We start from the raw sequence: 15,334 nt of genomic DNA on the forward strand, positions 1-15,334 counted from the left end.
AGTTGCCAAGTTTGAGAACCCGTTATAAAGATTCTATTTATTTTCAGGGAACAATAAAAAGGTTTTTTTTTAAAAAAAAACCTTTTTAAACTGAGCCAGGTCTAATTAAGAAAAAAAGGTGGAAAGTATTAGGAGGGCGTCTCTAATTCACCTGAAAGAATATTTTTTTTAAATATAAAGTTTTTTTGTTGTTCTCTATATACAATTATAAGTATACATTCACATAGTTATTCTTTTTTTTTACATTCATGGTTCTTATACATCTGTCATTCCATTTATAGAATTATAATATTCCATTTGGGTTGCTTTGTTTACCATCCCTCGCCTGTTTTGACACCGCCTTCTTCTCCCTTTCTTTTCTCCCTCCCTCCCTTCTCCGAGTGAAGTGATTCTTGATCTCGCTTCTTCCGTTGTTCCGCTCCGAAGGGGGAAAAGAAAAAGCGGTGTGCAACCCTCTGTATGGATTATTAGAAGAATGAAAGCCCAAATTCTAGAGCTGGATAACAAATCCAAGTTGAAGTGGAACTTTGGCTCCAAAGGGCTTGATGGGCACGCCGCTTAGCAACAACACGGAGGAGTTCGCCGCTGCCTTCATCCAGAAAAACTTTTTAAAAAAATTTTCAGTCCAAATATTACCCTGGGATTTCTTGGTTGTCTCCTATCCGAACATCTATTATTAGATGCGACCCTTCTTCGCCTCTCCAGATCAAGCTGAGCCTGAAAAACAATCGAATCCGACGCAAAGTTGCCTGTCTCCTGGTTTTTTTTAGTACTTTTTAAAATTGCAGACAAAGTGGAAAACTGCATCCTCTTCTGTTTTATTATGGTTGGTCAGAATACATAATGCCATGTATTATATTATTTAACTTCAGATCTTAGCTTTATTTTCCCAGGGCACCAAAAAACCTGTTAAAAATGTAGAGCAAGTGGATCTCTTTGTATTTAAAAGGAACTACCGCACACCCACACACACCGATATTGTTTAGATTTAGCAAACCGGGATTATGTCAGATCCAGGTTCGGCAAATGGCAGCCTTCCCGAACCACACCAAAATTTCCTTCTTCCAGCCCAGTGCGACTCCCACCAAGAATCTTCTTCCGCCCGGCGTTACAGGACCTGCAGGCAGCCACGCCCTCCGCCGGCGAAGGTAAGGAAGCAATGCACGCTGGGAAATGTAGGGCTTTAGGAAGCACGTGGCAGAAGATGTGTACAGGGCAAGATGAAAGAGAGAGATCGCTCTCGAGGGAATGGAGCATGCTGGGAAGTATAGTTTTTTTTTTTAATTCCGAGGAAGGAAGCGAAAGCCGTGAGACACTGACAGAAGGGCAACGTGTTCTTCGTAGCTACCCTGGAGCATGCTGGGTGTGGTAGTCATCTGTGCGACAATGCAAAACTCTTGAGAAGCCGGCCGCTAACTGGAACCGCGGCATGCGTGGTGCTAGGCGGCGCTATAAATAGCTGCCAAGGCCACGACTCCACCTCTTTCTCCCTCTCTCTCTCCCTCCCCGTGTGCTGCCGTCACTTCCTTCCCGGCCGGAGCTGGCCCCGCTCATTCTCTTTAGTGTTTGCCCTGTGTCTGCTGCCGCTGCGACTTGCTCGCTTCCCTCCCCTTCCCCGGACCCCCCTTTCCTGGGAGCTACCAATGGACTGAGCCGCCCGATAGCCCGCCGTCAACACGAGCCGGCCCGGGAGCCGCAGCCCAGACCAACATCAGGTGAAGGGGGGGGGCAAAAAAGAAGAAGAGAGGGGAGGGAAAGGAGGGGGCGCGCGACTGGGGGATGTGGGAGGGAGAGGCCTCGGCCGGGCCTGCGCCCAGGTTGGGGCCTAGCGGGACGGCCAGCCTCGGGCCACCGGCGAGGGGTGGGAGAAGCTCGGGCTTCTCGAGGGGGCGGCTGTGGCAGCGGCAGCGGCTCTCCACGGCTACCGGCAGGTGGAAGGCGCGAGGTTGACTGACAGGCGCTCCTTTTCCTCCCCTGGCTGGAGGGGAGCTGAAAGGGAGAATCCGCGGGAGATGCCTTCGGGGATAGCGGCTCGTAGCTTCTCTCTCCGGGCTCCTTCCCTGCCTTTCCTCTTCCTCGTGGTTCCCCCGCCACCCCCGAGGTGGGAAAACCCAGCGCGTCGGGTTGGCCGCTGTGGAAAAAGAGACCGTGGTGGACCGCGGGAGGGTCTGAGGTAGCGCAGCTCTTCTCCTCGGCATCCTGGTGGATCGGTTTGGGTTAGGTGGGCTCAGTGGCTGAGACGCTGAGCTTGTCGATCAATAAAGGTAGGCAGTTCGGCGGTTCGAATCCCCTAGTACCAGGTCTCCTGCGTGAGCAAGAGGGTTGGACTAGATGACCTCCAAGGTCCCTTCCAATTCTGTTACTGTTTAAAAAAAAATTAAAATCCCATCCTGGGAGAAGTAAAAACGAGGCCTTGTTGTAACTTTAAATGTTTGTGTGAAGGGAGAAGTGCGTCTCTCTGGTACTCTGTATGCAACGGTGCCCGGTGTGTAGGTTTCTTTTCCTTAGAGCCGTGCAGCGTTTTTATCTTCGCGTGTAGCGGCAGTGTGTGTGGGCTGTTTTTGGCGATTACCAGATTTCTTGACCTTTTCATATTCGACGCAGGGTAGGGAGCCTTTCTCTGCAGAATAGCTGCTCTAATGTCTTTCTTCGCTTGGGATTGCAGCAATTGCAAAGTAGAAACTATTACTTATCTTAAACAAATGGAAAGGGGTTCCAGCAGAGAGTTGAATGTAGATTCTGTTTACTCTGTTTTCCTTGGGTTCAGATCCTGGGCTATATCCGGCAGCATAGCATCTGAAAGCTGGCAGTGTTTTATTCTTTTTTTTAAAGGCTTTGTGTGCTTTCATTTGACATGCTGTAAGGTGTCCTACCTGTCAAAGGTAATGTGTCCTATCTGTCAATGACTACTTCAGCTTCAACTACAACAATACACGGGCACACAATAGATACAAACTTAAGGTAAACTGCTCCAAACTCCATTGCAGAAAATACAACTTCAGCAACAGAGTGGTCAACGCCTGGAATGCTCTACCTGACACTGTGGTTTCATCCCCAAACCTCCATAACTTTAACCTTAGGCTGTCTACTGTTCCCCTCACCCCATTCCTAAGAGGTCTGCAAGGGGCGTGTATAAGCGCACCAACGTGCTTACCGTCCCTGTCCTACTGCCCCCTATTTATTCGTATCCATTTCCTGTATTCATAATCATGTTTATAGTTATATCTGTTACCTTATACATGATTGACAAATAAATAAAAAATAAAATAAAAAGGTATTCAGCTCCTAATGGAAATAAACGGCTTAAGGGTTTTAGATGCTGAAGTTTTCCCTCACAAAAACTCTTGTGTTGTTTCACTTTTAGGAGAACTAAGCATTTGCTAAATCCAGAACCATTTTTAAAAATTAAGTGAACTTTTGTAAGTGTCATCTCTTGCTTTGGTTTTGACAGGGTGGGTTGAGTTTTGGCCACAGTTGGAGAAGAATAACAAACCGGCAAGCCTTCGTTAGTTAGTTTCCATTCATTGATTTCTGTAGGCTTAGTAAGCATTCCAAAGGGTAACTTTGCAACAGGGTACAGTAAAGTCTTCCAATAGTAAAAATTCCATTGCAACTTGAAGGTAGAATCTGGAAATGCTTTATTTGTTCTAGGGAAATAATCTATTCAACTAACATTTGAATAATTTGAAGTTTGGTAGGTTTGGGGAATTAGAAAAACATCTTCAAAACAGCAGAGGCAAACTTTTTCCACATCACATCAAGAAAACTACATGTGTCTTTGTAAGTCAGGCCCAGTTCAAAGTATGATTTTTTTCTCAGTACTATTTTTACCTTTTTGCATTGTCCTGACATGACAAACTCTTCTAGTAAAGTGTATAACTAAGACAGCACAAATTTGACCAAATCTTGTATAGACTACTTTGTAGTCAAGATACCATAGTCCAAGTGTCTTGAATGGCATTGCCTTTTGAAAAACTGTTCAGATTTTGAACATCATTAACAATATTACAATCTTTTGCTGGCCTTCCAGATTCCACTTTTTTGTGACTGGTAGTTAAATAAAGCAATACTTTGTCTTTTGCTCCAGATACTTAATAATTACAATAATTTATGGGTCTGCCTGCAGTTTTGTTATTGTAAGCTGTCCAGATTCTTTGGTTTGGGGTAGCATGTAAATAGAAATATTTCAATTTTGAATAGGTTTGAACTATATTGGACCTCATTACATCAAATTAAGCTATTAATTTAGTCTGGGAAAATATGATATCTTAGGCACTTTATAGGGAATAAGTTCTATTGAACTTCATATTTGTACAGTTGGGTTGTGAAAATTAACATTAATGAACTTCCCTAAGTAAATATATGTACAATATTTTGGAATTAAGGCACATTGTTTAGATCTAGCAAAAGCTGATTAGAAGTAGTTTGTATATCACTTGATTAAACCAGATGAATAATTGCTTATTGTTTGAACTGTCTCTGTTGAAGAATGCTGTAATTGATGACAAAAACTTACCTTAATGCATCCATTATGTTGTAGGCAGCCACTTCTAAAGCTCTTAGATTTTTTAAGTTTTCACAAGCCCTAATTGTAAACTACTTTTAGTTCTTGATTTAGGATTTTTACATTTTGGAGTAGCAGTTTTGGATGTCATGAAAAATAATCTATTATTTGTTTGGCTTATTAGAACAGAGCAAAGCAGGACTAAACAGGTTTGATGCATTAGCACATAACTTGATAATATGCCAGTTGAAACAAAAAAAAAACCACGAACTTACAAAACATGAGAATGATAGTTTTCGGGAAAGATTTTATAAATTAAAGTCAGTGTGTGAATAATAGTCATTCTTAGTAATTTAACTATTATTCTGTTACTTGAGAAAACTAAGTAGATTATGTACTAACTAAACTCATAGGGAACAAAGTAAAATAGTACTAAGTCTGCTAGATAGTCCTATTTCTAATAAGGAAATAGTATGAGACACATGCACATTTCCTTATCATGAGTTAATGTATATGTAATATGCTATACTTTGTCTTGTTCTCTTATTGTAGTCCTTCTTGGAGTGTCACATTCCATCAATTTTTCTGCTTCAAATCTCTTACTTTAAATTTATGCTTAATATATTTGCCAAATGTATGCCATGCATGCAAATTCATTGGAAGAAATCGGTAATGCTAGGGATCGTTAATGGAACAAGAAGGGGGAAGCAAAGAAACCATTGGCTTGATAATATCAAAACTGATGCAAAGATCAACATCAAGCAATTGAAAGAAGCAGTTTAGCAAGGAGAGCATTTGCCTATAAAGTTGCCAGGAGTCAGACAAATCTGAATGGTTGAAACAACCACAAAACCTGAGCTATATTGATTTCCCTAGTTGCAAGAGCATTGTTCTTTGCTCTACTTTGGCCCTTGAAGTAACCATAAATGTTTTCCATGTATGCAAATGTTAGTATTAAATAATGCAGCTCAGCAAAAACATTACTAAAAATGCTAACACACACTCTGATATAAGTGATGGAATTGGCAATGCCATGAACTAGACTTCCTTTACTGCTTTTGTATTGGCCAGTCAAATTGCTTTGATTTCTAACTATGTATGTGTACTTTCTGTCTAGGCTAGAGAGGATAAAATAAGACAACTTAAGTCACTTATTACAACCATAGGCTGTCATTCATCAACAAATATTTGGCCACACACACCTGCTGAAATAAATGGGAATAGACCAAGAATATGTTTTCATTCATTTAACTTCTTTAAAATGCACCATATTCATTTATGTGGTGCCAACAAAAATGACTCCCGTAGTATCTGAAAGTATGCTCTTACTTGCAACAAAAACTTGGCAAAACCACATGTAATGAAATGGCTGTAGCTCCTGTCTGCAGAGGGGAAAGGACCACAGGATCAATTAAAAATAATAGTTGCCTAGGAGGGAATAGCTAGTGCACCAATCAGGTGTTTGGTTGAGCTATGATGACAGTGTTGGTGTAGCCAGGAGATGTTCAGCAGCATGCCTTTTGGTGCAGTGGCAGATCTTTTCTAAGGGTAATGCTATTTTGTGGTGGTGAACTTGAGTTTTTAAAAACACCAATGGGCTATGTGTTGTTCAGGCCTATCTAGTCATTGTTTAAAGAGTTATTAAATATTGCACAAGTTCCTTATAGTTTGTTTTTATGAAGAAAGTATAGGTTGGGTTCAGAGGTCTTCCTAAGAAATAGGGTAGGTGGAAGCTAATCTTCCTACATTTCTTTTCTCTGCTATTCCCCCAATGCTTGAATCATCAGGGAACATTTATGGCATTGGGGAAAGGAGAGTAAAGAAAAGAGAAGAAAGCATTGATGATAGGATGGAATCATTTTATGAACAGACAGGAATTGATTGAAGAAGATAAAATTGTTCTTTTTGTCAAATGATGTATCTGTAAATTGCAACTTGATGTGTTCATCAAATCACTTTTTAATGGAGTTGCTAATTAATTCTTTGGGCTATTTTCTAATTATATTTCAATGCCTCCTCCTCAAGTTACTCTGTTTAATTACTCTGTCACTGTCATTATGTATTTATACTTTACTTTATTGTGACTTGTTGCTGCCACTTCATAAAACTTTTATCAATCTCAGTCTGTCGTACTATAATTTATTAAAGGCTTAAGTTTTCTAATATCTATAGTACTGCATAATCAAGGTGTTTACATTTGGTTTTGTTTACTTCCCATACTGTTTAGAATGGTTAGTAGCTAAAAAAATTTATTTTAGTCAGTGGATATCTGAATCCACTTATTCCATCTTACAGAACAATAAACATATCACAATGAAAGAGTAGTTGTTTGATGTGAGGATCTACATACACTATATTGCCAAAAGTATTCGCTCACCTGCCTTCACTCTTATATGAACGTACTGTAAGTGACATCCCATTCCTAATCCATAGGGTTCAATATGACGTCGGTCCGCCCTTTGCAGCTATAATAGCTTCAACTCTTCTGGGAAGGCTGTCCACAAGGTTTAGGAGTGTGTTTATGGGGATTTTTGACCATTCTTCCAGAAGCGCATTTGTGAGGTCACCCACTGATGTTGGATGAGAAGGCCTGGCTCTCAGTCTCCGCTCTAATTCATCCCAAAGGTGTTCTATCGGGTTGAGGTCAGGACTCTGTGCAGGCCAGTCAAGTTCATCAACACCAGACTCTGTCATCCATGTCTTTATGGACCTTGCTTTGTGCACTGGTGCACAGTCATGTTGGAAGAGGAAGGGGCCAGCTCCAAACTATTCCCACAAAGTTGGGAGCATGGAATTGTCCAAAATGTCTTGGTATGCTGAAGCATTCAGAGTTCCTTTCACTGGAACTAAGGGGCCAAGCCCAGCTCCTGAAAAACAACCCCACACCATAATCCCCCCTCCACCAAACTACACTTGGCACAAGGCAGTCAGACAACTACTATTCTCCTGGCAATCGCCAAACCCAGACTCGTCCATCAGATTGCCAGATGGAGAAGCGTGATTCGTCACTCCAGAGTCCAGTGGCAGCGTGCTTTACACCACTGCATCCGACGCTTTGCATTGCACTTGGTGATGTATGCAGCTGCTCGGCCATGGAAACCCATTCCATGAAGCTCTCTGCGCACTGTTCTTGACATAATCTGAAGGCCACATGACATTTGGAGGTCTGTACTGATTGACTCTGCAGAAAGTTGGTGACCTCTTCGCACTATGTGCCTCAGCATCCGCTGACCCCGCTCTGTCAGTTTATGTGGCCTACCACTTCGTGGCTGCGTTGCTGTCATTCCCAAACACTTCCAAGTTCTTATAATACAGCTGACAGTTGACTGTGGAATATTTAGGAGCGAGGAATGTCATGACTGGATTTGTTGCACAGGTGGCATCCTATCACAGTTCCACGCTGGAGTTCACTGAGCTCCTGAGAGCGACCCATTCTTTCACAAATGTTTGTAAAAACAGTCTGCATGCCTAGGTACTTGATTTTATACACCTGTGGCCATGGAAGTGATTGGAACACCTGATTCTGATTATTTGGATGGGTGAGCAAATACTTTTGGCGATATAGTGTATTTCCTTCTGTGATTATTAATCTGTTCATGAGCTATGTAATGAATATTATATATTATATATTAAATGTAACTGATTATTAGTTTAGAAAAGTAAAGGCAGTTTACTAAGTAAGACAAATGTGAAATTTGTGTTGAGAAATTAGCAACATTTGAGCACATACACAGTCACTAGATAAAATAATTTAACCTATGCATAATTAAATATTACAAGAACAGTTTTATTGTGTATGAACTATTAATATATGCCAGCGATGGCGAACCTTTTTTGGCTTGCGTGCCATAAGTGGGGGGAGCGCAGGGGGGGTTTGTGCGGGCATGCCGCACCCATAATGCAATATGCTCCCCCAGTGCGCACTACAGGCGCGCACTACAGGCGCTCCCCCGCCATTTTTACATGCTTTTTTCGCCCTCCCCAGGCTCCAGAGGCTTTATAGGAGCCTGGGGAAGGCAAAAACAGCCTCCCCGCCCCCCGGACGCCCTCCGGAGGCTTCAGGGACTGTCAGGAGGCTTCCCTGACGCCTTCGGAGCGCTCAAAACAATCCTCCGAGCAAACTGGAAGTCACTAAGCGTTCCAAAGGCTTCACGGAAGCTCATGAAGTCTCAGGAGGGCCTTGGGGGGGCAGGGTGGGGGAGGCTCTTTTCAGCGTCTCGTGTGCCCTGACAAATGGCTCCGCCACAGGTTCGCCATCACTGATATATACACTATTAATGTGTTAATGTGTTAAAAAAGCAGGGATCTTTATAGCAATTGTATAGAACCATTGTAAAATACATTGTTTTCCTTTAAGTGCCTATAAAATGCAAGATTGTTCATAGTTATAAATGTACATGTAACTCATGTTATAAGTTATGGTATATATCAATTTTCACACAAGGAATCCACACCAGAGATGCATTGGCTAGTATACTAGTGCACATTTAAATCATATGCCCATTCCTACTCATGTTGCTGATTACTTACCCTTCCAACATATTTTAACCAGCTTTAGTTAAATAAAAATTGAAACATAAGAAATCAGAACACATTTTTTACAAGAGTAGATAGGAACCTGTGGAACTCAGAATAAAGCTTTCTATCCTAATTTCAGAAGAAATAAAATCTCTGGGTGTTAAAGAATAATATGAACTTTAGAGATCATTGTGTGTCTAAATGCTGATTTATGCAGGGTTAAAATAAATTTTATAGTTAATACTAAGAAGATACAATTGATAAGGCAAAGCTGCCAAAAGCAAAAGCAAATCAAATATATTTGCATGGGATATTTTTGCAGTATAAAAACAAAATACTATGTTCTCTTTTTAAAAAAAATAGCTTCCTAATCCTAAAGAACAGTCAGATATTGTTAAATAACTACCTCAAAAATATGGTATAATGGAAGATGCCTTTGGAAGTATAATGACTTATTTCAGATAATATCCTGAAAGAAATTAATATTTTATTGTACATTTTTTCATTGTTCCAGGCAATGTTGATGACTAAGGAAATGTAAATACTGTACAAAGTAAAATAGTATGAAAATCATATAGAACATATTTGTAACTGTCCTTTTCCTTTTGATATAGGCAATTTCCATCATCAAAATACTTTCCTTGGAACTAACATCAAAAATAAACTGTCCCAGGAACACCAAAAGGTATGGAAAATTTGTATTTAGTGTATAATCTACTAATTCTGCATATTAAATGCTTGCCAGTTCTAATAATTAAATACTGGTCAAAAGATAGTGTCACAATTTGGTTTGCTTGCTCAGTTACGAAACTGATTCCCTGTCTGCATAGCCTCCAGTGACACATGATTCCTTATTTATCACTCTACCCTTTTTTTGAAACACCAGGCATATCTTGTTCCTAGATTTCTTTACAAGCTGCTCTACTTTGTATATTTACAGTGGTGCTTAAAAGTTTGTGAACTATTTTGCATATTCAACGTTTCTGTATAAATATGACATATACTGTAATCTGTTATCTACATACTGCAAGTCCTAAATATAGATACAGGTAGTCCTTGAATTATGTCCACAGTTGAGCCTTGAATTTTGGTCATAAGTCGTTATGCTTGTGGACTTAATTTTTATGACCATTTTTATGGTGATTATTAACTGAGTACCATGTTTGTGAAGCAAATCACATGGTGGCTAAGTGAATCATGTGGTTCTTCAGCAAATCACATAGTCATAAGTTTGAATCCAGTTTAATGGGGTATTTTTGCTGGAAAGCAGCAAAAATGTCACAAAACACGGCATTGCAGCAGTCATAATTTCAGTATTGGGTTGTAAGTAACTTTTTTTTAGTCCATTGTAAGTTTGGAAGGTTGTTAAGTGGCCAGTTGTAAATCGACGACTGTCTGTAAGGAGAGCTTAGTTAAACAATAAGACAAAAACATACAGTACTTGCTTGTTGTGTGCTTTCGCCTTCCAATTCTCTTTGAGTTGCTTTGTTGATGACATGGGCAGTAAATAAATACTGCCATGTATATCATTGTCATTCAGTGTGTTCTTGATGGTGCTGTCATGATCACTTGACATTCACAGATACAAGAGTTTAATTCTTTACATGAGACCTCCTGGAGTATTACATGCCTTGCACTTGATGTGATCATGGTTGGTTGGTTTTACTCTCCTAAGGAGAGTAAAATGCCATTAAATTGCCTTCATTTGTACACGATCTGCTTGACCTTTGCTTGATTTGAACTGAAGGAGCCCAAATTCTTGGAAATAGTTTTGTAATACTTTCCAGCTTGGTGAGCGTCTTTTTTTTTTCTTCAGAAACCTCCTTTGTTCAAGCCATACATATCTGAGTGGTGAAAAATAAACTGATAGTGAATTCCAGAATACTGTTCTCTAAATAAGATGGAAACTACCACCATCACCCCCCCCCCACACACACACACATATCTGATTGTCATCCCATTGATTTATTGAAACAACTGGCACTAATTTCCAAATGAACTGGTAATCCTAGAGGTTCACATTCATCTGCTTTTTAAAATATGTAGCTTTGGATCATTTTCCTCAATAAATCAATGAACAAGTATAACATTTTATTTAACTGATTTCTCTTTATCTAGTTTTAGTACTTGTATAGAGAGTAGATCATGTTTTAAGTAACATTTATGCAGATAAATTGACAATTCAAAATTATTCACAAATTTCTAAGCACCACTGTATTTATGTACTCATCTCTTATCTCAGTTTTTTTTCTTTTCACATTCTTGACAGCTTAGTTGCATTTTGAATCTTGGACTTTCTGCTTTTTATGGAAGTACTGCTTGGGAATAGCTATGGCGAGGCAAGAACACAATTCTATTTTCTTTTTGAAATCTAAGCATTAGTTTTGCTTGCCAGTCGCAGTACTTTCATTTAGGAGTTCCATAACTCTCATTCATAGACGATTGAAATGTATATGAAAAGGGACATGGTGGCTCAGTGGCTAAGACGCTGAGCTTGTCAATCAGAAAGGTTGGCAGTTCGAATCCTTAGTGCCACGTAACAGAGTGAGCTCCCGTTAGTTGTCCCAGGTTCTGCTAACCTAGCAGTTTGAAAGCATGTAAAAATGCAGGTAGAAAAATAGGAACCACCTTTGGTGGGAAGGTAACAGCGTTCCGTGTGCCTTCGGCATTTAGTCATGCTGGCCACATGACCACGGAGACGTCTTCAGACAGCGCTCGCTCTTCAACTTTGAAACGGAGATGAGCACCACCCCCTAGAGTCGGGAACGACTAGCACATATATGACCTATAAGACGTTTACCTTTTACCTTATATGGGAAGGCCAAATATAGAGGCAAAAATAAACATACATTTTAAGAATATATTGTTGATAGTGATCTTGGAATAGTGAAATTGATGTGAGCCTTCAGCAGATAATCTGTTTTTATCTTTTGGTATATCCAGGTGACTCAGTGCTTCTAATGTGCCAGTGAGTCATTCTAAACAGATTGTTTAATAGAAAACATCGAATGTGCGTCAAGATAATGGAATGCATATACATTTTCTGAAAAGGACATTATAGAGTATTGCACTTCCATACTCATTATAGAAGATTCAATTAGTGTAATTATTTCAGTTTTAAAAAAAGCAGCTATAGATTTTGGTGGGAGTTCATGACAATTTTGGTCTCTCTTATGCAAGAACACTTACTATTTGTAGATTTATTTCAATTCAAATGGAAAATACAATGTCTCTGCTTTCATGGTTTCTGGAGATAACTTCAAGCAATGGTGCTGTATCCTTGCTACAAAAAATATATGAATGAAATACTACTTGGTCATTTCTTTCTGTGAGTCAGAAATTGGCTTTTTCAGCTCTGTCATAGCTTTGAACAATCACTAAAAAGAAGTCGTTAAGCAAGGATGCCTATATTTTTGAAGGAAGATTTTAAACCATTACATATAGCAACTCATTCTCCTGTTTGCAACAAAGCAGACAATCATTCCCATAATTTGCTCTATTATTATATTTTTGCAGTATCACACCCCCACCCCCATCTTCTACTCTCTCTCTCTCTCTTGTATAGAAAAAAATTACCTAGTCCAATCATTCCAAAATAATTTTCCTGTTGTGGTTGTCCAAAGAAAAAAAGTGTAAACATTTTAACTAATTATTTTATTATTATTATTATTATTATTATTATTATTATTATTATTATTATTATTATTATTATTATTATTATTATTATTATATTAGCGCTTATAGACCGCCCCCTCTCCCAAAAGGGACTCGGGGCGGTGTACAGTCCATATCAAAGTACAACAAATTAAAACATAATAAATAGATACATAAATACGTATATGAGAGGAGGATAAAAAATATGCCAAACTGTACAGCTAAATAAATAAATCAGAATATACAAAATTTAAAATCCCAATATCATATAAGATTAAATTTAAAAGAGACAATCCCTCTAAAAACCAGTAAAAAATGTGTATGCCAGGAGGTAGACGTTATAAATTATGCCAGACCAGCCAGTCGGAACAGGTGTGTCTTCAGTTTCTGTCGGAAGGAGCGGAGGCCAGTAGTGGTTCTAATGTCGGGGGGGAGGTCATTCCAGAGGGTTGGGCCCATCACAGAGAAGGCCCTACTCCTCGGTGTCGCCCGTTGGCATTGCCTAGTGGACGGCACCAGGAGAAGCCCCTCCCTGTGAGAGCGAATTGGCCGCAGGGATGTGTGTGGGAGGATGCGATCCCGCAGGTAGCTAGGCCCTATGCCATGGAGCGCTTTAAAGATGGTAATCAGAACCTTGAAACGCACCCGAAAGACTACAGGCAGCCAGTGCAGCTCGCGCAGGAGAGGTGTTACGTGGGAGTACCTAGTACTCCCCATGACTACCCGCGCGGCTGTGTTCTGGACTAGCTGCAGTCTTCGGGCCTGGTTTGCAGCCAAATGTCAAGAAAAATGTGTCTATCCTACTTGTATCTAGGACTGTAAGAAAATACATGCTGTGCTTGTCATTATAATTTTCTTTAACTTGGCATACTTGCTGTTATTTATCTTATATTTGCTACTGTATAACTTTAATTTGTTACAGCATAAAACAAGAAAATGAAATGGAAATAGAGATAGCTTGCAAATTACTTTGTGTTTGACACATCCATTCTAAATTTGGCATCAGTTGTGAAAGCCTGCAGAGTACTTGAAAATAAATAAATGCTATTAGCACTCAACGTTTGAGCAGCATTTATATTTCCTAAAGCTGAAAATAGGTCAGATTTATAGTTTTGAAGAAATATAGAATCTTTTCTACTAAATTTTTTAAAGTAAATAAACCCAACTATAATAGACATTAGAAATGTTTAATTGTGACACTGGAAAAGGGAATTGTTTATCAAATACCATTATACATTTCATATTCTAATATGTTAAACCTGACTCACTTGAAGAGAGCAGTATCCAGTGTTTTTAGAATAAACTTCATTGGCTATAAAGATTGCCTGCTGAAAAATTTTAACTATTTCTTTCAAGAAATCATTAATATATATTTTATGACTCTTGTTTTATGTGTTTTTGATCCATAGATGTAAATGGATTTAATGATTTATCCAGTAAGAATGGTTAGCTAAAAACTATAGATTTGCTGTTCCTTGCAACCAAAACATGTTAATTCTTGCATTGTGTTGCCACCCTTCTCAACTTATTTTCTTAATAAGAAAATAAGAAAAAGCATCTGACATAAAATTTTCTTTTTTTTTCTTTATTCTTTAAAGGTACAAATTCAAGCACTTATACAGAAAAGAAACCCTGCATTCAAGGCCAAGTTTACCTGCACTGATTTGGTTTGAATGGAAATAAACATGTCTCAAATTCAAATTCAAAATCCAACTGCTACTCTTTCTAGCAGCCAAATACTAAGCAAGAACCAATCTCTCGCACAGCCTTTGAGTATTCCTTCTCCCACTAGTTCTTTGCCCTCTGAAAATGCGGGTAGACCTATTCAAAATTCCGCTTTACCCTCTGCATCTGTTACATCTACTAGTGTTGCTGCAGGTAAGCTTTATAATATCTTTGATATATTTCGATAATTTTTGCTATTAATCTTTAGTTTAAAATAGGGGTCCCCAACCCTCAGCCCATGGACTGGCAACAGTCCGCCGGATGCCAGCGGTCCACACAAATAAGCAAAGCCCCATCTTCAGGATGCAGGCAGCATGCAAAACCACGTCCCCTCCGTTCAGCAGAAAAACTTCTCTCCAAGGTTGGGGGTTGGGGGTCATTGGTTTAAAACATTGGCTTTAAATTATGTTTTTAATGGAATATTTTTAAATAAATGAAATTTATAAAAGAAGTATTGCATATGGTTGAAATGGGTGAAAGCAACAAGTGTTTGCAAAAGAAATGTAGTTAAACATTTTTGTAATTTCACTTTATAAATGTTTTCTATCTTTCACCATTTATCAGTAAGTCTGGGGTTTGTTTTGGTGGAGTGTTTTCTGCTCCAGTATATAAAATATGCAAGAATATTTGTTTAATGACACTTTTTAGGGAATTTTGAGTTTTGATCCACATTTTGGTTCTATTAATAACTGACAAATTATGTGTCTTATTCTTTAAATAGTTTTTAATGTTTTCTTTTCTGTAATGTTTTTTTAAGTATTAAACCTGAGCAAAGCTTCTAATGACAGATTATTATCTAGAAGTCTGAATAATTTCCTTCTGCTCCAACCTGTTGTACTGCTCAGACTTCAACTACTTGATTTAAGAGAAACGACCAGAAGTATTACTTATTTATTCCTGCAGCTCTCTCTAATCACTGTCACAATAAAGGCT

General features: G+C 39.0%; 1 protein-coding gene across 6 annotated transcripts in view; it reads left to right on the top strand.

Moving 5' to 3' along the window:
* The first annotated feature begins 911 nt into the window (after positions 1 to 911).
* The window catches only part of STAU1 (staufen double-stranded RNA binding protein 1), a 37,442-nt gene continuing 23,019 nt past the window's right edge, over positions 912 to 15,334 (top strand). For 4 of the 6 annotated variants that reach the window (XM_081946200.1, XM_081946202.1, XM_081946204.1 and 1 more), the window contains exons 1-3: positions 1,505 to 1,715; positions 9,637 to 9,707; positions 14,275 to 14,554. In XM_081946200.1, coding sequence (XP_081802326.1) covers positions 14,350 to 14,554 — 205 coding nt within the window. In that variant the 5' untranslated portion in view covers positions 1,505 to 1,715; positions 9,637 to 9,707; positions 14,275 to 14,349. Of the gene's footprint in view, positions 1,149 to 1,501; positions 1,716 to 9,636; positions 9,708 to 14,274; positions 14,555 to 15,334 lie in introns of those variants that run through there. The other 2 variants (XM_081946201.1, XM_081946203.1) reach the window with 2 other exon arrangements.

The sequence above is a fragment of the Natrix helvetica genome, assembly GCF_964273705.1.
Source record: "Natrix helvetica genome assembly, chromosome: 3".
Classification (NCBI taxonomy): Eukaryota; Metazoa; Chordata; class Lepidosauria; order Squamata; family Natricidae; genus Natrix; species Natrix helvetica.